Consider the following 27,623-nt stretch of genomic DNA (forward strand, 5'->3'; position numbering starts at 1 on the left):
GGAAGGAATTACTTTCTGCTATCATACAGTAGGAAAATCATACCTTGTATGTCCATGCATAATCTATACAGCCTTATTGACTTAGTTACTGCCCATATCTCCTTGTACAAGAACCATTAGCATCCAAATTATCCCTTATTTCTTCCATTTAAATGAGCTTTTGGCATCTATAATTTAAACTGTAACTTGATGGTACTTTACTTGTTGCAGCAAACGATACATTGCACCAGAGGACCAGTTAGAAAAAGATGAATTATCATCATCACTACTTTAGAATTACTTTAATTATGGTTTTCTCACATCCAAAAACAGTAAAATCTGCAGATTTTTTCACATGATCTGCAACGAGGCCGATGCGTGTAATCCATCTCAATAGGAAATGTTTTGTTGCCACAGCGAATGTCCTCTAAAAATCTCAGTGGGAACCCAGAAGGTAAACATGTAATGTGATTTAGAAAAGCACAAGTATCTTTTTCTGCAGCTGAAGTTTCACTGCTGTGAGTCAGTCCACAAGACTGATGGTATCGCGAAGAAAGCAATAGTTTGTTTTCCTGCTGCCAAACACAGTAAATGCAGGGGAAATTAAGGATGTCTGTCACATGTACACAAGTGTTTATTAAAGATCATAGTGAGCTCAGGTTAGCGCATAAAGAATGCAGTTGTTTCACTCCAAAATGCTTCCAGCTCAGGACTGGTACACAGTCAGTGCCGGTGTGCTGAATGGTCTTGTTGACAGTAAATGAGTTAATAGGGGTGGTGAGCAATGGCATCACATGGGAGCTGCAAACTTAACACAATGATGTCAAGCCACAGATTCCACCAACAGGAAATTCATTGGGGTCCTGTTGGAAACCACAGTATCGTCATTTATTAAAAGGAAACTCCAACGCGTTTTGGAAAGAATATCATTAAATTTTTTTCAGTTTATCATTAACACAGGAGTGTGCAGGGTCATTGCTCTGACACACAGCGCAGGAAAACGTGAAAAACAGCAGAATAGAAAATGCACTTCTAAACATATAAGTGCTCCACCGGTGGAACCTCTTCGCCATTCCCATCTCCACCAGCCACTGACAAGAAAAGTTTAGTCAGTGCAGAATCAGAACCGGCCTAAATGGACAAGTCTGTTGACACGAACAAGGACTTTGATTCCGGTTCTTAGCCCCCGCACTGTCGAGCACATACATACAGGAAGATACGAATATAGACACAGGGTAAAACAAAGACAAGAAAATTAAACACAGATAAGCAAACATAAACATTAAGATGCATCTGTGGCCAGAAAGGCAAAGCTGAGTTAATCCAACCTGTTGAATTTCTAGTGTTTTTATTAGTTACTATCCACATAGCTCACCTACCTTTGTCAGTGTCCCAAGTCAAAGCGATTAACTAAATGGCCATTTTTCCATATACTTTTTTTTTTTTATTGACACAAGTCAAAAGAAAAAATAAACCTTCTAACCTGGGTAGCTATTTGCCCATGAGCAGAAGCACAGATTAGCAGAAGTAAGGAACCATTAAAAAGGAACGATTACTTGGGGAAAATACGAGAAAGCTGGGAGATGCAGTCGTCACAGACCACAGCCAGTGCCGGAGAGGTGAGTACACACCGTAAAAAAACAGGATCAATAGACCACATTTTATGATGTACAACCAAATATTATGCACTTCTGTTTGTTTATGTTTAAATATAATGTGTTGATACACAGTTGCTGTTGAATTGCTCCAGCTGTGAGCTATGTAACACTGTCTCTGGGAAAATGGTGGATGTAACAGTGAAAGTTAAACTGCCATAGAAGTGTAGTAGCGGTTGCCACAAGCAAACTGGATGTTCAACTGAAACCAATCGCCGGTGGAGGAGAACGACCTGTTTGTGAAATGGTAAAAGTAGCACTGCTAAATTACCACAGTGAAAGAGGTAGTGCTCTTGTGGTGTCTCGCTAGTTGAGTTTCAGACCTCTGGATCTGCCCACATGCGCGGCTTTTCCCAGTGATTCCAACAGGTCTGGTGTCGTGCTCAATGACACCAGTTTTTCCAGGTGGGAGAAACAACCGAGCCAATCGGAGCTTTGCTGGAAGGTTTAAACAAAAAGGCAAATCAGTCTGAAGTATCTGCTTAGTGATAAGGCATAGTGTAAATTTCTCAGAACATTTCAGAGGTTTGAAAAAGGAAAAAAACTGTCACGATGATTTGCCCCAAGCTTAAATTAGAGTACGTGAAGCAGATGTCAAGGAGGTTTGAAACATATGATTGTCGTAGCTTTTCAGGAGCCACAGGGGAGAGGGATTTTCTAAGGATTTAGGAGATTTACTGTATAACATATACTCCTCCTTCACATACAAACATGCTCACACACACACACACACACACACACACACACACACACACACACAGTGTACACACATCAAAAATTGTATACAGGCAGTCTTGTCATTGTCCCTTCCTGTACTTCCCCAATTTGAATCCAAACTGAATTCCAACCTCAGTAAGAAAAACTGTCAAACCAACATTGTTTTTAGGGTCGAAAACCACTTTGCTTGAGTACTTCCATCATGACATGCCCACCTGTCTGTATACAAACACACACACACACACACACACACATTCTTGGTGAGACCACCCACAACTGTTATACATGGTGAGATTGCCTGTTTGTGCCCAGGAATGTTGATGATCCCAGATACTTACTAAGATCTTCCAGAGACTAAAAAAAGCCAGCTCACACTAGTTATTGCCTGAAATCACATCTCAGAGATGCATGGTTTGTTTTGGATGTCGTGTCAGATTTACCTTCTTTTGTCTGGTGGAACACAACAAGCTAAAAAAAAAGGGCGGATACTGAGACCAAAGGCAGAGTACATTAGATACAAATTCAGCATTTAATTGTGACATTGAACCTGTAATATTACTTGGTGACTTTAGCGTTCTACATTAGAGCTGGTATTGAGATGAATCATATGGTTTTTACGTTACGTTTTGGTTTTATTGATCAAAATGTCCCAATTTTAATAATGACATCATCATTAGCAATACTACCATTTCATCTCAAACAGCCTGAGTTACACAGGTGAAGAAAAGGTTTATGTAATCCAACAGATTGTCTGAAAATGACGTTGGTATTTCAGAAAAAGGCCTTTTTACTGATTTGGACAGTTTGAAACTGAGCTATAGTTACAATATTTAAGCAATAAGAGGCTTTGCACACACCGATTCTCCACAGCTGAAGTGCCCTTGAGCAAGCCCCCCCCCCTGCTGCTCCCCAAGTGTTGCAGCTGTGGCTGCCCATTTCTTCAGATGTGTGTGCATGTGCTCATTGCTCACGTCTCCTAGCAAGGGTGTGTGTGTGTGTGTATGTGTTGGTGGGTGGGTGGGTGTGGGTGTATGTTCACTGCTCCTAGGGTTTTTATGCTCATTACATTACTGCTCCTGGTGTGCCTCTGCATTCATCTTGGAAAAGCTTTTATGAGTGCAGCAGCACTGATGTAACATGTTTTATCAGTGCTGTTGCAATTATTTTCTTTCCCCACCCAGGTCTGCGGTACAACTACTACATCTGTTAGTCAAACAAATGCAATGACATGATATATTACAGATTTTTATTACAAACATGAGTTTATCACAAGAGTTATTACATTTTTCAAAGCTTATTTAAAAATATATTATTTACGATGTGTACACTGATGAATGAGAAGACACTAAGTTATGCTCATCCAAACTGGCACAGAATTGGCACTCAACACACACAATGCATGCACACAAGTGTGAGCAAAAGTCAGATTGTAGTTTCAAAAAGTGGAAACTGGTGCAGAGAAAGCGCTTACATCATGGTATGTAGAGTTACAAAATGTGGATGTCTGGCAGGAAACAGTCACATGTTTGACCCCTCACAGCCGTCAGGGTTGACCCATTTGGTGTTCCTGTATAATTAAACATATACAACCTCTCAATTATACCAGCGTTGGACACACACGTTCGCACACAGTACCAGCACACATACACGAGCACACGTACATTACCACGAACCGAGCTGTCTGCGATGTTAGCCGTCAAAGTGTTCGAACCTGGAGTTTTCAGTCCACCCACTGAATTACAACACTGAGATTTAAAAGGGAGCTAATGTTGGTCATAATACAGCTAACACGTTGTTCTGCTGTATGTGAGAGAGGCTGTGACAGATAATTAGTCCAGATGAGTTCTTAGCCTCGCATATTAGATCTCCCCATCGATCGTCGTAATTTAAGGGTTGGTAATTGTGGGGCAGAGGGTTAAAGAACAATAGCAGCCTGCAAGACAAGGCTGAGAGAGACAAAGCAGTCTTGGCTGCTTTGGTTTAATAAGGTTCCACGCAGACAACCCCAGATGGCTAATTGAATCACTTCTACCTCCAGTTGTATTTTACAGACACAGACTATATTTCAGTTCTACAAAGACATTTTCTCTTTCACATATGCCAACTGTTGCAGTGCTAACAATGTCTGCGAAAAGCACTAGCATATCGTCCACAAACTGTCATTTCGTTTATTCATAAAAGCTAATCAAGGCGCGTAAAATACTGCAAAGGGTTTCAGAATCTAACATGTTGGTGCTGAGAGCCTCGGTGAGTGCCTTTCAGGAGAAAGCGCTGCTGTGCGAATGATGAAGCAAAACAAAAATCCGCCCTGCAATCAAGTAGCATATTTATCTTTCTTCCCAGAGCTCTTTACCCAAGTGGCATCAGTATCAGGCACTGTTTAATCTGAAGCCGCATTTCTCGTCTGCTGGGGGAAGGATTAGCTGCTCGAGCCATTGACAGGCTTTTCTCTGGTTTTTTTTGGCAGTGGGCACAGCTTCGTCTCCGCCCTGCTCATGGCTGATGTGATTTGAATTGGCACCAAAAAAAGAAACAGATCATCCACACATTGAATGTAATATATGGAAACTGTGGAAAAACTATGATATTTAATCATCTAATTCAACTGTCTCTCGGGATGGTTTTGCAAGTGTAAACGTGTTAATGGTCCTTAATTAGTCTGAAGGATTTTTACTGGATAGATTCATCCCTCGTCTGTATCTTTTGGGACACGTTATGGTAAATGGTATTTGACATATTTGAGTTGTCTCTGCAGGACTGCATTCTTTGCTAAATTGAATACAAACCCTATTTTGGTTCTTTTATTAAATTTAAGATAACACTATTTCTGCTGCAAACTGAAGGCAACACTTTAACCATTTGGTCTCATTTGGTCTAGCATCTTACCTGATTTTGAAGCCTTTAACTTTTTTTAAAATAAATGACACCAGGATCATCAGGGTACGTCAGGTTTTTGACCCATTTGGTGTTCCTGTATAACCAGACCTAGGCAACCTCTTAATTATGTCAGCATCTGACACACACATTCACACACGGTACCAACACACATACACAACCACACGTGTGGTCAACTCCCACGTGTTTCCCACTGTCCATTGATTTAGTAACAGTTTCGATAGATTCATTCACAGCGGGGTCATACACAGATGTCACCCACCCGATGTTTAGCCCGATGTTGTGCTTTCCCCGAAGCCCTGAACGGAGGCACACATGAAGCATACTCTCATTATTCATTACTGTACAGTATGGACTGGGATGTAAGAGGAGAGATGTGAGGACATAGGACTATTGACGTGTGAAAAGGATCATGGGCCAAAATCAAACCCCTCAATGTCACTAGCACGTAGAACTAAACTTATCCACAGATTTCACTCATCCTTCCGTTAACACCCTATTTAGACATTGATATTGATAATCTGTGAAGCAGTAATGTGTGAGCTTGTGCACAATGAACCTCTACAGCAGGAGTTATATTTGTGCCTGTGTGTGTGTGTGTGTGTGTGTGTGTGTGTGTGTGGGTGTGTGTGTCTGGTAACTTTGACAGAGGTCAGAGCACCAGCAGTCCATGTCAGCTGCTTGTTTGATGACTGTGGTCGGCTGTGTTCTGTGGCTGGCAGTGGACAAAGAGGGCGGTTAGCTGGTCAGCGCAGTGTGTGTGTGTTGAAGAGAAAGAGTGAGAGTGCGCTTCACTCCATATTGTACGAGATGAGAGAAAGTGAGGGGGATCTTTTGAAATGTGTGACAATCCGCTGGTCTCGCCTTCCTTAAGTGGCTAGTTTGAAGGTGAAAATGTGCAAAGTCCATGTGAATACAGAGACCCTGTCCCTGTACCCATGACAAAGATACTTTGAAAAGGTTCTGTACCTTTGGGTCACTTTTGAGAATTCAGCGCACAAGAAACAAAACACAAAGCTGGCAGAGGTTCAGGTTAGGCTTTGCAATGCCAATCCTGGAAGGAGAAGCATGAAAATTAACATTCGTTTATCTGTTTGTTTTGGTTTTAGCATGATCTTGTGGAAGTCTCCCTGGTGATTCGACTCCTCACTGTCACTGTAAATGATCATGCAATATCTCACAACTCTAATTTCCCCTCAGCAAATGCAGCTTGACAACAGAGATGTTTCCTGCAGGAATCATCACGTTACATCCGATTTCAGGACTGGATACCTTGATAAGTAAACTGCTCTTGACAGCCAAACTACAATAGTTTTGATTATTTTCAAAGCTGAAAACACATCACGTAGAGTATGATTGACAGGCATTAAAGCGGTTCTCTTCCTAAGTGAGAAATGTGAGCGGGGGACGTGGGCTCTTCCCAGGTTGTTCTCGCTTGTTTATTGTAATTAGAGCTATAAATGAAACTCTCTGATGGGGGTGGGGGAGGAGAGAATGCACATTGGCCCACAAAGACAAAAAATGCATGTTGTGTGTGTGTGTGTGTGTGTGTGTTTCTTGGAGAGCAGCCAGAAAGGTGGGGGTGGGAGGGCAGTCAGCGTTTTTCAGACAACATGAATGAGGCCCCACCAGAGTGAGCTTCCTGTGTGAGGGCTATAAAAACAAAACCGGGGGCTAAAGCATGCAGAGTGCTCCCACATTCCTGAACATTCTGCCAGGTACAGGACGCACAGCATGTCCTCTGCTCTTTCCTTGAATAAATAGATAAATACAACAATTCCCATGATTCCTTGCAAGGCCGTACGCAGAGTTTTAGAAAGACTGAGGTCCAAAAACCTAGCTTGCTAGAGTGGTTCGGGGACATGCAAGACTCACAAAAATTCTGATTTCCCTGATCTACATATGTGCAGTTTGAGATTTTTGAGAGCAAAAACTGGATAACAATAGCTTTAATTTGGTTTGCTTTGGATTTGAATCATAGAAATGTGTCTCAAACACTACATAAACGTAAGCAAAATGTGTTTTATAAAATAATATATCTGTACAATAACACTATATTATGACACTATAATGTTAGCTAGCTAGCTAGCAAGCCAGTTAATTCATTCAAATGAAACTAACTAGCCAGCATCGTGATGGACGGCCACTGTTTGACGTAGCGCGGCCGCACAGGAACTATTTGTCAGATGATGTCTGGGGATGAATGGCATTGGACTACAAGCAGTCCACTAGTAAAATTCTCTAGTTACCCGTATAACAGACCGGGTGGATTCAGCTGCCGGTCTGATTCGTTGTGACCCACACCCTGGTGGTCAGATGAAGAAGTCGATTATGTTGGCGTTGTACTTTGCAGCCCCAAAGTGGAGTTATTTTTAGGCAGTTATTTCATGACTTTTATTATATATACCTAGGAAAATATATGAGGTCCTGACCTAGGTGACCTCAAAGGTGGGTACGACCAGGATGCCTTGGCATTAATTGAAAACGAGTAAACACACCAATGTATCTCTCTAAAGGTCAAAGTTGCACTAGTAAATATTTTTTTAGCCCTGCAGGTGGTCCGTAGAGGTCACGTACATAGCACAGTACACAGACAAGATTTCTTTTTTTTAAATGTATAGTTTTTCCTGAGTTGCACCTAATTTAAACAGGTTTATCCCCTTTAGACAATGAATGAACCCAGCAGATTTCTCAACCACTAGATGATTCAGTGTGTTCGGTGTGAAGTTCTCATTTTAACCAAAGGGTTGTGCAAGAGTTAAGCTCTCGGATTGTCCAAAAATTGAAAACGTTTATCCTCTGGGAAGCATTAACATGGACACAAAATGCCACTGTAATTTGCCTATTAGATTTGGATATTTACTTTATGCAAGAGCAAATTTTGGACCAATGGTGGTTGTAGAGGAAAGGTCAGGAAAATCACCAAAAACTTAAAGATTCACCCTCTGAGAACTACGAATACCAACAGAATATTTATTGGAGATTTGTTTTTGTTTTTTATTGGGGGAAAAAAAACATTATAAGAAGCTGCTAATTTAGCAAGAAATGAATTCAGCAATGGAGTAAATAATTGGGCCAAGCTGGCGTAGCCTCAAGTCTTTAATGAAAACTATTTTTAGCAGTCCAAACACAAATAGTGAGAGGGATTAGTAGACATCCGTACTTTTATTCTGCTCTTCCCAGTAACACTGGCAGTGGGAGTGGCTGTGGCAGGATGTTGATTTCATCATGCCGGTATCATACAAACCCAAAGACGACATCTTTTGCTGTTTTTCTTCTGCTATTTAAAACCATAGCCACCTACAAAAACTGTCATGTACTGTATTGAGTCTGAGTTAGATTGAGCCCAGTGCAAATTTTTAGACACAGAAAATGTGATTTTATCCTAAAATAATGTTTTATAAGCAGGGTGTAGCATGTCTGAGCTTTTTCCAGCACTAGGGGCCTCGCCCCCGAGAGCTGGCAGGGTGCTGCTGTTCTGAGGTCAGTGGATGATCTCATGGGAGCTGCTGACCAGGCCCACACGTTCGTCTAATCACACTTCCTGCAAAACGTAGAAGTGCTTGTAATGCCACTGCGTCAGAGCAAAATTATATATAAATAAAAGAAAAGACAAAAATGGTCCAGGTCAAATGTAAGTACACAGTCAGTTCTGCTTGTAGTTTTAAAGAAGGGGTTCATTTTCTTTATTTAAGAGAAATAAATAGCAAAATAATGTTAAGAAACATTTTGTACTGTGGGGTTCACTCAGTTAAAGGTTGTTTACAGCAGGTTTCCTGTTGCTATTGTTTCTTAAGTGTTCTTATTCATTTCATTTTTATTTTAATGTGTGAAACAACGGCAGGTTTGCTGTTGTTTCACACATTAATATAAAAATAAAATGAATAAGAACACTACAGAAACAAAATCAATAAAATAGCTTGGGCTGAACTCCCTGACATTCACTGAGTTGAGGTTCAGTTAAGTGGTGAGCAGGATACCTCTGGCCAAGCAATCTGATCTCTTGGGAATGACACAAGTGCTTGTGAGATTAATTTAATTTCAGCATGAGACACACATTGACACATGCTGTCCCTTCAAAACTGCTTTTATATCAATCAGATGCTCTCAGTTTCTTCTAAAAACATAGCAGAGTGTAAATATTTCAGGCTTGTCTCGTGCTAAGAATTCGAGGTAAGAACACTGATGTAATCTACGTTTTCAGAGACAAACATGTTTGACCTCACACTGCCGGCTGCCTTCAAATCATCAGCCATCAGCAGATAACGACAGTGACAAAAACTTTCCAGCTGCACAGTTACATGACCACAGGTCACATATGACTCACAAAGAATGAAGCTGTAGTTTTCCACAACTGCAGAGACACAGTATATGATTCAAATTGTCAGATGTGAAGCATCACACATGCTAAAGTGGACTATTATCAGCACCAATTTGAAGGAGTTCCCAATTAGGGTTCGACCAATGCAGTTATATTGAGAAGATTAACAAAAATTGAAACTATAATGAGAAATTCACAGGGGACAAACTTAAAGCAAGTCTCAGGAGGTGGCCAGGAGGAGTTAACACATGCTTCCTCACACACACACACACACACTGTTTTTCAAAAAGGGATTATACCTGTGGGACTGTAACATGAAGCCAGTGTTGGAGGGAGTGGGTCTGTGTTTTTTTTTTTTTTTTTCCCCCCAGAGAATATGGAACCTGTTCACCCCACAGCATCAGAGCTCGGTATCCCCCCTGCTCCAGAGTCTCTCAGCTGTGTAAGGACAGGGTCTCCCCTCTGCCTCAGTTGGTCCAGACTGATCAAAGGCCAGTACAGACCCAGCTGTAATTGAAAACAGATCCAGCCAGAATCCCCCCTCCAACAGGAATATGCTGAGTACAGGCAAACGCCTCACATTCCAAAAGCATGAACTCTGCGAAAACAACAAAAACAAGAAAAAAAAGAAAAAAAGGAGACGAACAGACACAGCACTTGAAGTTTGCTTCTACCTTACATGTGCAGACTAAAGAGGGAGTGGGGCTTACTTTGTGCTGGAAAGCTGTTGACCCGCAACGCATGACTGCGTCTTTCTCAGCAGCCGCATACAATCAACCTGCATGTTCAGATTTAGAGTGCCCACATTGTAAAAAAAAAAAAAAAAAAAAAATTATAAAGAACTACAGTACCTGAAATGAAGTCATATTATTTTAATCATTTTATCTACCAAGGCGGAAACATGAACTGCAAGACACCCAAGAGCTAGAATTAAACCTGAAGCAACACACTGTGAAGTGCTACTTAAATGTGCAGGTGCTTTCCGAATGGAAGCCCCAAGTTGTGAATATGCCAATAATCACATATTCACTTGCACATTATGATATGAGGATTCTGACTTTTGTTTTATGACCAATTGGTCTTTATTAACCAAATATTTTTACATCAACAATGGATGACATGACCACTTGTATGTGAAAAGGATCGCTCGTGGTGACAAACCAGCAGAGAATTGCCACCCAACTCTGCGGCTCCCTTGAGTTCTACAGGGCATGTTGGCGTCTTTCAGCTCATTGTTTTGGGTTTCTGGCCCACGACCTCACTCTTTTGGTTCAATCTCACTGCTCTCAAAGTGCAGGCAGCTGCAGTGACTGAGCTCAAAAAAATCCGCTGGACGCAACCTGCCCAGCTGAGACAAAGACAAATCAGACAGACAAAGTTATTAACTAGCCGGAGTTGATAGAGACCAGAAACAGAAAAAAACAAGAGTGAAAATTGGACTTAGATTCAGATTTTGCAAGGTGGCCTGTAACAAAACTCCAATATTCACCATATTCTCCGATACTCCATATCTCTGTCAATTTAAAGGAGATAATACTGTATGTCAGTGTTGTGTTCACGGCTTGTTTCCACTGTTCCCACGTGGCCAAAAAGTCAGTTATTGCAGGTTTAAGTATTGACAGAGTCAGGAGAAGTTCATCCATCTGTCAAAAAGGTTTGTGCAGTGTCTCTGATGGCTGTCTGGTGTGAGCCCAGCCAGCGTCTGCAATAGTCACAGCTGAGGTGTCTGCCGGGAACAAAAAGTGAATGGTTTTCTCACAAAGTCTGATTCCGAACATTTGAATAATAAATAAATTCATATGACTGTGCAGTGCAGTTGATTAGCAATTTGAGACATTTTACGTGAGAACTTGACATTTGATGGCTGGGCCTCTGGAAGTTACTTTATATGTTACGCAAACGAGTGAACTCAAGCTCCACATCCTTGCTTACAATTTGAAAAAGGTGAAGTAAAAAAAAACAAAAAACATTTCCTTTTAACAGAAATCCTGTGTGTGGTTTTGCACTTCCCCCATCAATACAGTAATATTAAGAGAAGATGTATGATGGTTGAAATCTTTGTGGTTTGCCCCGGGGCATTTCCTGGCATTATAAAGTAACATTTGGAAGGCCTTAATCAGCTGAAGCAATAAGAGGAAGTCAGGGTCAAAATCACAGTGGAATTAGTGTGAAATGATGTCATGGGAGTGTAAATACTCCAGAAAGGGAGCTAATGAGTTGAGGGTGTATTATTTTAAAGATAGATAGGAAACAATGCGCAGGTGTTATAGGATCTAAGCAGAGATGAGGATAATCAGGTTGTGCTTGACAAGCACATTAACTTTTACAAACAGAAATGAGTCCAAACGCTACCCGGTTCCAGAGGTTTTTGTGCCTGTGTCGTAGTTTCACTGGAGAAACAGACTTGAGTGTTGCACAGGGTGGGTGCAACAGGAACTGAGTGTAATCTACACAAGGATCTCGAGACACTGAATCAGTCCTTGCTCAAATGTGGCGTTAGTGCCGGTTCATTGGAGGGGGAAACCCTGTTCTCTAGGCTACTGTTGTGCTTCTCATTGCCAGCTACTGAAACCGATGGACGACAAAACACATTTTCTAGTTTGGAGAATGTGTAAGCAAGTCTCCTGAAAACAGAAAAATACTCAAGAAGTAAAACAAAAACAAAAACAAAAAAAAAAACTGAGTGAAAAGCGGTATTAAGCTACGATAGAGATGAAAATATGCTGTCAATTTATTTCTTTTTTCCTTCTGTGAGAGAAGTAAATGAGCAGCTGGGAAGGGGTTCAGCCAAATTCCCTCATTTTTGGGTCGTCAACACACTGACAACAAAGGTACAGAATGTTTCTGGGCTGCATTCAGTGAATTCCAGAGAGCCACAGCAAGTCCAAAAAGGAAGAGAGCCAAGTATCTTAGGAGCAGTGATGACAACTTATTTTGAACACGTGATGTTTCTCTTCAGAGCCGAAATGCAATGACGGCCTTGATTAAAAACTCCCAGCACAAATTCTCCAGAAAAACACACTTAATCTCTCGTATCCTCTATGTTTTCTCCCTGCAGCGAATACACTTGTGTCTTGCTCTGTTATCATGTACCCCCACAGAATTCTGGAAGAGCATTTCCTGTTATGCTGTTGCAACTCTAGGTTTTACACACTGGATGTTTGCGTCCGTGGCATGCGGCCGGCTGCTAACACTGTTATGGTGATGGGAAGGCTGGGACAAGCAAGAATGTAAAAACAGGAGCACCCATTTCTTCTGGCATTGGCAGTATTGACGGAAAGCCTGAGGCATGAGTTTGCTAAAGGCTGTGCACATCTTGTCGAGTTTATGTTGAATATGAAAACCGGGGAATGCAATAGAGAAATAGAGGGCAGGAAAGGGAAACATGGGGAGAGTTTGCACTTTCCAAGGTGACGTAGCTCCCGCATGATAGGAGTGTTTTGACAACTATTGGATTTATGCCATGAAAGTTGGTACAGACATTCATGACCCTCTCATAATAAATTGTAACAGCTTTGGTGAACACCCCAACTTTTCACCCAGTGCCATCGTCAAGTAAAAATCTTTAATTGTGCAATATCGCTTGATGACCAAATACCAGAAAATTTAATGACATCCCCATCAACCTCAGTTACTCTGTGTTTGGTGTTAATTGGCAAATGTTAGTATGCTCATACTTAAAGTTATCGTTTAGCTGAAAGCAATGCTGTTCCTCATATATCCTCACAAGTATCGCAGTACTTTTATTTAATCGGTTTGAAAATTGCATTCAATTAGGTATCTTGGCAGGAAAATATACCTTTTCTGTCAGTATTTCTCTAAACGTCTGTGTTCTGGTTTCAAGCAGTGGCAGAAGACGACGGAACCGAACAGGAGGTCTGGATAGATAATCTGGTGGGAATATATTAACATGTTAACATATTTACAGAGCTGGGTGGTTGAAAGCGGCTGCGATCTGTTATCTTCTGCTCACCATCATGTATGTCAAACTGGATTGCCATCAGGGAAAAAAAGACACTGCACTGCTTCACAGTTATGTGTGCCTCAAGATAGTAAACAAAGGGCCAGCATTTAACGTGACTGTTGACGTGTACAGGGAGAATTTTTCAACAAATCAGACCATCTATGCATGGAAAAAATGTCATCCTGAAACCAACTATTCTGCATCTTGGTTACCACGGTTATAGGCGGTGGCAATGACAGCTAATGAAAACCTTTTCCAGCCGTTTTTGACCTTTTCCTGTTGACAACGTGTCCACTGTCATCCACTCCGGCACTTGTGACAGTGGCCAGCTGTCCCAGATGGCTGGCCCGGGTCTGCGCTGTCAGCAGATCTGCGAGCTGAGTGTGAGCCTAGAAGCACTGACATGGTACACCGGTCCTCCAGGGATGCAGCCAAGGACACCTGCAGATCCATACAGTTTGCGCTCTCTGTCTTTCTGCCATCATAACATGGTAAAGTGGCTACATTACATGGGTCACATAAATTCTATAGTATGAGTTTCTGAGGCACTTTGAAGGACTGTTAAAAATGTGCATTATGTCCTGTAAGGACATGTATCAGCTTTTTCCCAGTTCTTCAGACATATTCAGGCCAATCAAATGAACAATAACAAAAGATAAGAGTAATTACATATTTAACATACTTGACAAAACACATGAGACAAACAAACAGCTTTCTGTGAAGGAGGAATTTATTTTGCATCTCTGCTTCTACATTAATCTCTTCATGATGCAACCAACATCACATAGGTTAAAAACAGCAGTACAGTTGAACTGTTTAGAAGTGTGCTATTAAAATGACAGCTTTTATTAAAACAGGCGAGGAACCCTCTAACCTCTAAAAGCTTGCCTCTGAACACTATCCCAAAACTAAACCTGAAATCCCACGTTTTGTCTATACAAATTCAGGTATCCGGCATAAGTGTCCATCATACTCCTTCCATTAAAAATCGGCAAGCTTACATAAATCAGCACCGGTGCTGTCTGTGCCATGTGTAAGGCATGGGACCCTGTTGTCAAAGCAGGTAATCCTCTCTTGATCCTGATTTAGTCAGACTGTGAGTGCTGAAAATCAATCCTGGAGCCACTGAGGCAAAAAAAAAAAAAAAACGGCACAATTGAACAATATAATCTCCCATAAAAGACATTGCCCTTGTTCAAAGCACAGTGATCTTTTTATTTTTTTCAAAGACTGCATAACTTGTAGCTTTGTAAAAACAATTAGAATATATTTCAACATATACAGTATATAAAGCTTTTTTTAGTAATTAGTAACAAGAAGGACCAGCGAGACATAATCAGAAGGCACAGCGAGACAGTGGTGACAGTGGCTGCTCAGCAAGGAAACTGTAAACATTTCGTCCTGTTTGTCCAAGGAGAGAGATACCTGGAAGGGCTTGAGTATTTCAAGAAGGCAATGTGTTAGCCACTGAAGCATCGCTGCTCCTGGAGTGGCAGTCACTTAAAAAAAGTCAGTTAAAAACAGCGTTGGAAGGCTAAAGACACTTGATATATGAAATCTTTCATTGGGTAGGCAGCAGCAGATACAAGGCTCTCTCTCTCTCTCTCTCCGCAGCTCGTAATGTTGATTGGATTTAATTCACCCACGCACCAGACCAAGAGGTGCACCATCATATCACTGATTCTCATGATATCTGAAGGCATAAAACCTTTGTTTGTATTACAAATTGGCCTAACTTCATTAAATTATATGTCCTCTCTTGAACCAGGACACACAGTTTCCAAACAATGTGGCCAACACGCACAGAAACCTGGAGTTGGTTGAAATTTCAGTATTACCGGAGCGTAATCTCCTTCAATGTCCCTCCCTGCTTGATGAACAGCATTCAGCAGTACGTGGTACTGGCTGTTTGCCAGAACTCCACGGGCTGACTTAGAGAGTGGTGCATGGCCATTGATCACCAAGGTCTAAACCGACCGGCTGAGACAAGGGATCCGTTACGCGTTGTCGTATTTCTGCAGGGCCTCCTCTAGCTTGCCTGTGATTTTTTGAAAGAAGGAAATCTGCTGCTGTAGGTAGTATTGCATCTGGGCCTTGAAGTCGCGCACACGGATCTGGTGGAAGTGCTGGATCTCCGCCAGCGTGGCACAGGAGATGATGTTGCAGCGCTCGTTGATGCCTTCCGACTGTGCCCGGTCCATCTTGCCCTCCTCCACATGCTTCTGGCTCTCTTTCACCTTCGTCAGGGCTCCTGATTGGAGATGAAATAGAGCAGGAATTTAGACCAAGATTTCTTTTTTGTTTCACGGTCACAATTATAATTGTGTGTATCTTTTTTTTAAACTGCTGCATGAGAATGAATGTTCTACAAAGAGAAAAAACACCAAGCCCATTTATTTATCAATGTTAAATCAAAGAGGAAATCATCCGGTTGCTATTTTAACCAAAACGGGAAAACAGCCCAAAAACATGCCCCATTTTCTACAATGCTCCTGCCTTAAGACATGAGACTTATTTCCTTAAACTTAACCTTTAATTTAACAACAGACTTTCAGCCTCTTTCACTAGAAAGTTAATTAATAATCTGAATATTTTGGTCTCACAAGAGTCAAGAGCACAACTTGACAGTGAATCAATAACTTCAGGGAAATTAACAAAAATAGTTTTGGTATGCACAGTTTGTTCCACACTCCCTGAGAACCAGAGCCACATCTGTGTCTATAGTTAGAAAATGTGAGGGGAGGGGGGGGCTCTAAAAATATCTATTACATTGTATGACTTCAAAGACCTTTATAAAACAACCATTTAAGGGGTTTTTGCTGGCAGTTTGATACCATCTACTACGGTTGTTGGCAATTCCATGGACATAATGTTAACACGGGCAACTGCGTACTAAATATGAACAACTCTGTTTTGTAAGATTTGGTTATTCTTTAATGCTGATATCATGGTCAAGCAATTCACCGTTCACTAAACCCTCCCCTGAACAGCAATTATTCAATCATAGCTTAGCAACCTTTACTGGACACAGCTATTTCTTCTCACGTTAAAGTTGTGTGGATAGGGCAGTAGTAACGTCTATTTTTAGCCATTCCAAAGCCAAAAACACACAAAAGTGTGTATGAATGGATTAAACTGTGTGTTTATCTCTCAGGGTTATTTCCAAGGAGCATTTCACTGGCTCACCACATTTTGTGAGGTTACAAGTAATGTGGGAGAAAAAAAAAAAAGCCTGCGTGTGTGTTCCCCCACTGCCTGTCCTGAATGCTACTATATCAGTGTGAAGGGAAACCTTAGCGGATGTCCTGCTCTTTATTGGATTTAGGCATGTTTACACTGCTGCAACAGCCGCCAAACTCGTTATCTGATATAGAGTTAAATTCACTAACAACCTGGTTAGCCCTCAGTCCCAAAGCCATTTCTCCCGTATCATTAAAAGTGAACCTGTTTTAAAATTTAAAGCATGAATCCAACCTGTCAGTGTTATCCAGGTATGTAAACTAAGCAGCTAAACAGGTTTATGTTAGAACAAAAGGAACAGCCCAATGTTTACATTTTTCCTTATCATACTCTAATACCAGGACTAACCAGCTCTGCACTGCAATATAAGAACAATGCCATTTCTGTATTTCCGTGCCTATAACATGGATAATCACCTGGTGAGGACTTCTGCCTCGGACATTCGGCTTTAGCCTCAGTCTTTTAGCGTGATATCATGTACGTAGCCCTCAAAAGGCCTAAGACAGCATTTTCAATCAACTCATCAATGGAGCTAAAGTTAGCTCAATTAGCTAGCTAGCTACAGCTGGTAATATCTGGTAGCGACGGTTGTCATTTCTAGCTGGTAAAAATGACGTGTCCCCTGCTAGAAATGAGAAGCCTGCTTGTGTCAATTGTGAGGGTGTTTAATTCTGTCATATTAACACCTCTGCTTGGAAGATATTTCCCATCGCTGTCATTTAGTGGTTATTGATGCGTTTCAATCCGCCTTTTTGAGTTCACCTGAACTTCACTGCTTTGACCTCTGCGTTATTAAATGAGGGTAGCGCTACAAGTGAATCTAAGGGTCGAAAACGCAGCTGGCACCTCTACTACACATCTAACAAGAAACCCTACCTTGCAGAAAAGAAATGAGGCATATCAAACTCATACTGAAAGTAACATCATTGTCAAAGCTCAAAGTCACCACTTAGTTTCCAGACAGGAGCTACTTTCTGTTGTCACTGGGGTGGACTCCTGTGGCATAAGAGGATAGACATGATGTTTTAGAACCTCCCACTTTCAACCATGCTAACTGTCACTGCTGCTGCTTACTTTAAAAAAAAACAAAACAAAAAAAAACAAAAAAAAAAACAACACTGCTGAGTTTTGCTTGCTGCAGAACAAGCCTTCAGCCATTCTGGTGCCAAAACATGATATAAGCCTACAACTTTCCAGACAGATGGTTGGATGGGAGCAGAAGGGGAAGGTCATAACACCAGTAGCTCATGAAAGATGACTTATCAAACTGCTGACATTTTCTGACCGAGCAAAGGATGAAATGTCCTTAGCAGTAAGTATTAAGCTGAAATAGAAGAGAAACTGATAGGTTAAGACCTTCTGTCTGAACTTACTACTTAAAAATGTTTGCATGACATAGCTGCAAGGAAAGAGGACAACCACAGACAGTCGCGTTGGTTAGGGCAGTAACATGAAAGCTCATGTGTGTCTGCTGAAGTAGTTTCTTAGTGTTTCTCAAGGTTCTTATCAAAAATTAATGACTTGTAGGGCAAAGAGACGAACTTCTCCTGAAATCAAACAAAGCATTTCCCCTTTTTTAAAAATTAACTTTACAGCCCTTGTGATATTCTAGGCACATGCAGGTGGTAAAGCTAGAGGCCACTGCGCAGCATTTCCGTGTAACACCTTCTCGATAGTGAGGGCTTGTTGCTTTTCTGTGTTTCAGGCACCTTAATCTCTGAGATTTGGACTGTTGGCAAGAGAAAACCAGACATTTGAACACTTCACCTTGTGGTTTAGAAAACTGTGATGGCCATTTTTCAACAATTTCTGAAATTTGACAGACCAAACAATTAACTGAGAAAACAATTAGCAGATTAGATGATCATGAAAATAATCATAATTGTATCCCTGAGATGATTTAAATGAAACGTGCTGTAGATCCCTTTGATCTGTCCTTGTCTATGTGGTAAAAGCGTGGGTTGGCTCAAAACTGTGAAACACAGAACCCACAACTGACGTACTTTAAGTAGCTGTGATGATATAGTATTGATAGTGACATGTTGTAATTCTTCAAAACGACAAAGATGTTGCAAGATGAGTGTAACTCTGTGCATGGCATAACCAGCTGACAATGCAAGGCAATGTAATCCTCCAACCAGTGGCTTTAAGGCAGGGTGTAAAGGCGCAATTTGTACCCTAAAGGCATGCAACAAAACTTCCTGTATTGGCCTGTCATGGGATTTTGTAGTCATTATGTGAGCTTAGTCACCAGCACTCTGTTGAAAGTCTGAATCAGCCCGCTTGTTTCCTGAAATGTGAGACCACAGATGACTTACTGATCTAACACTGCACTATTTTGACTTCTGTCTACCCTTAAAGTTTACAAAAATGCTTTATGGCTGCCTTTTTCTTTACAAATCGCAACACGCAACATGATGCAAGGCTATAAATTGCACAAAACAGAGCAAAGAAATATGCTGACAACATCCCCCCAGAAAGACATCTCTTTGCCCTTCCTGTCAAATCTGCCCAGTTCGCCTTCTGGCTGTAGCTCTCTCAGCTGTAGTTCAACCTAGATCTTTGAAATTCCTCTAATGCACAGCAGACTGAACATGACAGAAAGAGAGGCAAAGATAACAGTGGATCGGGGGGGGGGGGCGAACTAACACAGCTGTCCAAAGACTTAAATGCCAATCCCAAAGGTGTTTACTGTATCTTAAAAGGTCTCTATCTTCCTGTGTGTTAAAAGCCCACTGATGGACTGAGGAGGAATAATTGTTACCATGGATACTTTAAGAGAAAGGTAAGAGTTCAGTCATAGAACATGGTGTCAGCAAACTCTAATATACAGAGCCACATCATTTTCACAGCTGCTGCAAGTAAGCTTTGCAGGCCTGCTGCAAAAAGGAACCACTAATAAAGATACTGAGTCTGTCAAGTTGGGCTGCAAATATCTTTTGTTTTCATTATAGATTATTCAGCTTAATATTGTCTATGAAGTGTCAGAAAATAGTGAAAAATGCCTATCACAATTTCAAGGTGAAATCTTCAAATTGCTTGCTTTGTCTGACCAACTGTCCAAAACCTGAAGATATCGTATTTACCATAATATATGACAAGGAAAAGCAACAAATCCCAACAGTTGAGAAGCTGGAACCAGCAGATGTTGGCTGTGCAAGTGCTTTTCTACTTGCAAAATGACTGAAGTGATCAATTGGTTCAATCTTCATAGTTCCCGATGATATTTCTTTCCATTGCTTAAAACAATAAATCGACCAACTGTATGGGCACTATTGTCAAGTTGAACATAAAAGAAACTAACTTTTTAAAAATGTTCAATCATAGAAGAACATTACATTATTGATAAAATTCTAATCACAAACCATTTCTATTTAAAACTTCAGTCTGAAAAAAAAATTCTGTAAACCTTATTTGGCAGTTAATATAACATTTCTGCCACTTTTTGCAACAATAACGCCTTATTAAAAAAAGAAATTAATAAGAGAACCATAAAAATCACAGCCACTGTCGATCACTTTATTTATTAATATAAAATTCATATAGGCAAAGAGCACCTGCACCATATTGTATATATGTATATGTTACCTGTACTGGTACCATATATATTTATAGCTCCGAAACACTGTAAATATCTTGAGTACTTGAGTGATCAACAGTGTGTGGGAGTGTTCTTTTACAGTCAGAGTTTATGATCCAAAACAACTTTCTGGAGTGCATGGACTGTAGTGAGTGTGACCTCCAAATAAATAATAATACAAAATAGGAAGACCAGATTTCACTACAATAGATCCCTTTTTAAAATTATTAAGTGACGCCATATTGCATATGATGTCTCGTCGTAAAAACCCTTGCTTCTGCCATTTTTGCTTTACCGGGATACTGCTACTGAGTGACTGACAGAAAAATACTGGACACTCTTTGAGATACTACTGTGTTAATATTAACCTATGGATATTCACGCTACAGAGCTACTGATCCACCAAGAGAGATTATTGAGGTTTGTGGCATACTGCAGAGTCACACTATAAATAAGAAAAGGTCCTGATGAATGCCTCTGAAGAAATCCTCCCTGGGTGTATGGAGGTGGCAGAGAGCCCTCCTGAGCTGACTGGAGGCAGCCACTTGAGCTCTTACGTAACCTCTGGTTACACAACACCACGCTACTGCGAGCCTGTGACCTGAACAACCAGCGGCAATCCCCATCTCATCACTCCACCACCTCGGTTATCCATTTGTGCATTAGAGGACGTTGAAACAGCCTGTACGAATATAACAAACAGACCTGCAGCATTTGTGCATGAGTGTCAGCTGAAAGGCTGACTCAGCAGGAAGACATTACATCCTTGCAAATCCGTGCTTTCCCTTAGCTTGCCTGCCATTGTTTTATCACTCCATGTGGTGATAAAACTGTGATGAGATCAGACAAAATACAGCCCTTAGGAATGTGCTTAATAGATAAAATGAACAAGGGAAAGAGAAAGCATCAACAAAGTCAAAATAGGGATAAAGCTGGCCGAGCCAAAAAGCATTTAATCTAACTTAATTACTAATTAACTTAACCTTAATTAATCACAGATATGCTTTAGCTTACTTTCCTCTCCTTCTAGATTTGTACTTGTGTTTACATGGTCTTCGTATGGTCTTTGTCTTTCCATGCTTTTAGACGAGTCGATTAAATGAGAGAAACAGAAAATTGTAAACTTAAGTGTGTAAATGTGAGGACATTCCTCTTTGCATCGAGTTCATCAGATGTGTGCTATTGACTGAAAAAGGCCCAACAAAAACCTGTCATCTCTGCCTTTTTAATTTACTGAATAAAAACATCATTTGCAAACTTACCATAGAAGTGGGTGGTGCTCTATTATAGAATGTCATTATGCCCTTTTCTAAAGACAACAACAAGTTTTTCCTCAACGAAACACTGCAGGCAAAGACAATATTATCACACTGAGTAATTGTTTGAACTAGAACTTTAAGCAGTGTAACTGGTTGCATTTTCATATTCACATGACAAATAAAGACTATGGGGACTGTGTTAAAAAAAGAGTGTTTTCAGTTCTACTTAAGTGGCTCGACCATTTATAGACCATAGTCAAATGTTTTAGTACTGAACTCCTCTGAGCTTAAATAATGCTTCTTTAGCAGTAAAGCAAACAAGAGCTATCTTTAACCCTCCCTTTGGATTGTAAACTGAGCATTCATGAAACCCCTCTCCTCCCTTCCTTTTTCTCAGGGGCCTGAAATAAGAAGAAACAACAAAACGTAATGTCGTCAAGGCCACAATATCAGATTAGGACAAAAATAAAAATGACAAAAATAAAGAAGGATTTTTTTCAAAGCGAAGCCAGATATGATAAGAGTATCATGAGCTAGCATTGTCCCTGCCAAGCTGCACGGTAATGGCTAATGGCGTCCCTGTAGAGGTGGAGATCAATAGGGTGATGTTAAGTGCTCCACTGTAGGAAAGCTCACATTTCCCTGGTCACTTCCATTGGGACAAATAAAAACCTTTCTGGAGTCTGAGGTCCTAATGAGACAGATACAAGGAGCTAAAAATGGAATCGGCCGTTGATAAGACTGATAAGCAATGCTTTGACGTGTTTCTGCCGAAGAAAGCAACTGAGATATCACTGCAAGGCCACCACCAGAGATAGCCTCTTAAAATAGGGGTAATGACCAAGGTGGTTAACCTCAACCTGTACTTTTAAAGCTGCCAATGCCACCATTTCCCCATGTGCTTGATTTAAAATCTTGATTAACCAGTGCACTGATACAAGATTATTTCAGTCCCAGCTGACCTACATTGCACAATGAGTTTCTGTCTCACTGCTTCTGAAACATGTACTTTGGTTTAAGACAACAAAGGATGTAGTCTAGCCTCACCTCAGGTGTCTAACAAGGAGAAGATGGCAATAAACCTCACTTCTTCATAGAAGAATAGCACTTGTGGACATTTCCTTCAGATGTTTATCAGGAAAGGCCTATTAAAACCAAGCGACAGATAAGATAGACTACATGGGTGGAAAAGGAAATGTTTTATTACATATATGAGAGTCTGAGAGAAAGGCAAAGGTAGACAAAGGGCCAGACAAAATGCCAAACTCACAAAATGACCATGGCAGTTGTATGTTTGAGCTCCCAGCTGCACAGTGTTGTTTTCACACAAAGATATGCCAGTTAAATATAAGCTATTAGTGTTTCTGGCTTCATTAAAAACCACATATTCTCTCAGGTACTATTTCACTAATTATATTGGGGTGAGTAGACAACATCAGTAGACTTTAGAGCGTGAATGTCAAGTACCTTTGCAGTGAGTATTTGTATTCAACACTCCCTGGGAACATGTAGCCTATTTGAGTACCAAGCAGCCATTCAGTTGTCATGAACGAGGAAGACATTTAATGTAATGCGGGCACATTACCTGCTCCGTCACCATCATGCAGCATAATTCATGTTTATAGCCTCTTGCTGATATTGGCACAATGTAGACACATCAGGCCGAGTCGTTTGAGTGGTTACACAAAATTCTGCTTGCACACACTGAGTATTTAACAACGGATAAACTGGGATGAGTTTGCATTTTTGTCTTTTACTTTTCCAATAAATGGAAATAAATCAGGACTAAACTCCTGGCTTGCTTTATGATAAAGGCGATAAGGAGTGTATGTATGAAAGAACTGGCTCAACTGACTCAAAATAAGCAGAGAATCTAAACAGCCTCAGTCCATTAAAAACAAGAGGAGATCAAAGTAATTTTGGATTCAATATGCCACATATGGCTCTCCTTTTATCTGCTGCTTGCCCAGGCTTTCCCATCAGCTTTGTTTCTAGTCTCCCATTGTGGTGAAGCCATTTTTCACTGCACTTTATCATCTTTTCTCAAAATATGCCTGCAGCAAGGTCCTCCATGTGTGCTATCAAATCCGAGTTTCTTATCAGTGGAATTAGGCTGGGCTTATCACAACAGACTGTGTAAATGGCTGTGTCACCTTCTTTGGCCTGTGTGTGGCCTACGTGGCAAACCTGATTTAAGCTGACTGGGAAGTTTGTGTCCCACTGCAGCCTAAACACAGTCTGTCCTGTTTCCCCAGTGTCGTCTATTATGGACTGAATGGCCACAGTGTTTGTACCAGCCCCAAATGATAAAAAACCAAGATGTCAACAGGCAGGGTGGGGAGTTAACGTAACTCACCAGCAAAATGCTAAACTTAACTTGTGGCTCTGCTATCTCACTTTGGCAATTTATGGTTGGAAAGTAAACTTTTGGGATCCATATACCTGGTAAATGCAACACTAGACACCAGCGGGGACTCTGACTGGTGGATGAAAAGATTAATTTTCCCTCCTGATCTGAAAGCCATGTGATTTTAGTATGGTAGAGCACTGGGACTGAACCTAATGCATGGAATGAGAAGGATCAGTTCACCTCATCCTCTAATCTTGCAAGTGTAAATAGGGCCGTGTCCTATATGGCGTCCTACATGGCAGTGTTTCAGGTAGGATTCTCAATTTTCCTTTTGTCAGTGATTGTAAAACTTTACATTTCATGTGATTTAAAGAGAGGCCTGCTACTAAAGAAAGTACAAAGGTACACGTATTGGCACATACAGTGCACATGTTCAGAAAGCAGGCAGTCAGGTAAAACCTACATGGAGGATGAGCAGTTTGGTGTTAATTGCATGCTTCTTTCAGATTATTGTTTTCTCTTTCATCATCAGAGGGAAGCAAGTGTGCCGCATTCTCACATATAGTACACAGCAGTGACAACTTCTCTCAACACATTGCTGTTCTTCTTGCATAACAGCGTTGCCTCTCATGAGTGGGACATTTTGCTACACAATAAGAACAATCATTGAGTTAGGGCCATGTGGGAGGATGGCCTTGATTAGTCTAACAGTGACTTCCTGTACCGAGACTAAAAAACATGCCGACAATTATTTATGAACAAATTTTGTTTTACATCAGTGGTGTGAACAACAAACCATGGAAGACATTCTCCACCTCCAGAGCACTAAGACGTAAATGCTCACCAGTAGTGGAAATTCAAACACGGCTAAACAAACGGGTGCTGCCCATTTGATTAAGCAGATTAGACAACCAGTGGCAGCGGCACGTAAACCAGTAGTCCATTGCAAACACTGCTTATTTGTTTTGCAAAGTGACATAAAATTAAGTTTTAACCCGACTGCTGTCTGTTGCTGTCAGGTCTGACAACTAAACCCAACCAAATACTGTTGTTTATCTTGAAAAGGCCAGCAAACACACTTATTTCTTTACTTAAAAACCTGTTGATTGTACCTCAGCCAAACTTGTGGTAAAAAGTAGGATTTGGAAACTGGATTGACGTTTTCACAGGTACAACCCTGTTTTATTTTATATGTGTTTATGTCTGAATTTTAAGTGACCTGGAATAATGGGAGTATGAAACATTTCAGCAGCTATTTGTTTCCCGGTGTTTTTCTGGGATTTTGAATTTTGCCTTAGCTGTTCAGTTCAGTTTTGGGTTTATGCTGATTATGTCTTATGTATTATGATATCTTTAATTCACAATGGCCCTTTCAATTTTTCAATAATGATACTTCTTAATAGTCTAGAATTAATATAAATAAACATTAAAAGCTGAAAACAATCTGTTTCCAGATGTCATAAATCAAAAGACATAAAAAAATAACAATTTGGCTACTGGGTGGCTCATGTGAAAGAATCCTTATACAAAATGATGAATCAGTGACAAATGTTCAGTATGAGGTGTGTTTGACTGTGTTTTTTTTACCTTTCTGGACATGGATGATGTCTGGGTAGTTTGCCAAGTGTCCTTGGTAAAGAGCTAACAAATCCATGATCGGGTCGAGATCCTTGCTGGGCTGCTCAGCAAAATAGTCCCCGATGGCTTCATATGCGTCCCCAGTGAAGGAGATAGCCTGGTTGAGTCCGGCAGAGTACGCCTGTTGGTCCATTTCAAATGCTTGGCTGAGGACCTTGAATGACATCCCCACTTTCTGATACTCCTTCTTAAAGCCACTGATCTGCTTGCGGGCAAACTCACTGACAGTGGCATTGAGCTGCAAGGCGCTGTCGTCCATCCTTTTGGTGAAAGTCTTGAATCCGTCTATTTTGCTCTCAACCTCCTGGAAGTCCAGCGGAGCTGCTGGAGTGCTGATGGTGAGGAAGAAGTTGGCTCCGACCATCTCGTCCTTTTCGGCCTTCCTCTTTCCTTGCTTCCACGCCTTCTCATCTGTGCTGTTGCAGGTGAGGAAGTGCTGGAAAACATCACACCTGGCCAGGACAGGGTGGCTGGTCATGTGGTTCATCCACCATATGAGGCCTTTCCTCCTCTTGGAGATGAAGTCCTCCTCAAAGCGACCCGTGGCCTGCTTCTCCGGGATGTGTGGCACAGAGATAACAGGAAATTTCTCCACCAGCCGAGCATACAGCCAGTCAAAGTGCTTATACCTCCTGTTCACCTGGTTTTGCGTGTGGGTGGGTGTCAGCTTGTAGGATATGTAGCTTTTCATGCCCTTGAACTTTGTCTGTTTAGTGGGGTCGTCAATTGCGCAGGTGAATGGGTACGGGTTCTCCTGCCACTCGGGACCATACTGACCCATTACCACACAGATCTTATCCCCATCTTTCACAAAGCCTGATGCCTCCCCCAGCACAAAGGCCTCTCCTCCTGACTTGACAAAGGTTGAAAACCTGTTCAGGTTCCTACTCACGGTGGCAGAGCTCTTGGCTTGCTGTGCATTGCCTCTTGACATCGAGGATGTTGACACTCTGTAAGTGGATGGCCCATTGCCTTCAAAGTCATGGTACCGTCCTCCTACAGTCCCCGGCTCATCTGCAACAGTAGAGCTGTCATCCCAGTCATCATCCCAGTCATCATCGCTCACTTGGCTGGGCGGCTGATAAATATGCTGCTGCTGCTGCTGCTGCTGCTGCTGCTGCGGAGGCTGCCGTTGTAGCGGAGGGGCTGGGAATGTGGTGAAACCAGGAGGAGACGGTTTAGAAAAGTTCTCAACTTTATTCTGAGGCGTATAAGAGCCGTCAAAACCTCCGGATGGGATGTTGGCGTATCTGGAGTCCGGGTAAGTGTCCCCAGATGTGCTGCAGCTGTTGTTGTTGAACGTGGAGGCGGCGTCGTTCCTCAGGATCTCCACGTAGGAAGCCGGGAAGAGTCCCCTTTCTCCTTTGCTGTTCACCCCTTCAAACCAGCCCTCAATGTCCTGTTCGCTGTACAAAGTTAGGATTTCATTCTCCTTCACCGACACCTCCCCGGGGTTTTCGGAGTTGAAGTCGTACAGCGCCCTGGCTCTGAGCGCCATGATTCCCCACAGCTGGAAGAAGAGCAGGACAGCGGGCTAACTTAAGGCTGGCCGGCCGGGGCAGGAGGGGAGCGCAGCGGGCAGCCAGGCTAGCTCAGTCAGCCCAACCGAAACGACTCCTGGAACTCCGCGTATAAAACTTCTCACCGTCCGAGGAACCCCCCTGTTTATCCGCTTCTCCGCGGTCCTCCCTCTCGATCGAGCCGGACAGGAAACTGCTCTGCAGAGGGCTGCAGTGTGCGAAACTGGGGCGAAGGGTTTTTTTTTTTTTTTCTTCCGCTACAACAACTAAACTAATCCGAGCTTCTCCAGCCTCGCTCCGATCCGAGCTGGACGATTCTGCTTTCACGCGCTGCGCAGCAACCGCACGTCGACCAGCCTGGATAATCGAGGGCGGAGCTACAAGATGCTGCAATCCACCCAGACAACACAAATCAATCAACTGTCAGCGGATAGGCTAAAGCCTCCAGTCGCTTGAGCTCGCTAAATTTGGGCCAAAACGGTCTTGTTTTCATGTAAACGTTTCA

The 27,623-nt window shown here is 41.7% G+C and overlaps 2 protein-coding genes across 2 annotated transcripts in view; one reads left to right on the forward strand and one right to left on the reverse strand.

The window, feature by feature from the left end:
• Positions 1–14,243: 14,243 nt before the first annotated feature.
• Positions 14,244–27,489, reverse strand: snx18a (sorting nexin 18a). Its single transcript, XM_040155083.1, has 2 exons — positions 25,548–27,489; positions 14,244–15,782 (listed from the first exon to the last, which is right to left on the reverse strand). Exons 1-2 carry the CDS (start codon positions 27,094–27,096, stop codon positions 15,529–15,531), a joined length of 1,803 nt encoding a protein of 600 aa, XP_040011017.1. The 5' UTR covers positions 27,097–27,489; the 3' UTR covers positions 14,244–15,528.
• Positions 24,002–27,623, forward strand: part of LOC120805155 (ADP-ribosylation factor-like protein 15) — a 114,525-nt gene continuing 110,903 nt past the window's right edge. Inside the window, exon 1 of the mRNA XM_040155085.1 lies at positions 24,002–24,270. Within this exon, the coding sequence (XP_040011019.1) occupies positions 24,244–24,270 (27 nt within the window). The 5' untranslated portion in view covers positions 24,002–24,243. The remainder of the gene's footprint in view (positions 24,271–27,623) is intronic.

The sequence above is a fragment of the Xiphias gladius genome, chromosome 19 (genome assembly GCF_016859285.1).
Source record: "Xiphias gladius isolate SHS-SW01 ecotype Sanya breed wild chromosome 19, ASM1685928v1, whole genome shotgun sequence".
Taxonomy (NCBI): domain Eukaryota; kingdom Metazoa; phylum Chordata; class Actinopteri; order Istiophoriformes; family Xiphiidae; genus Xiphias; species Xiphias gladius.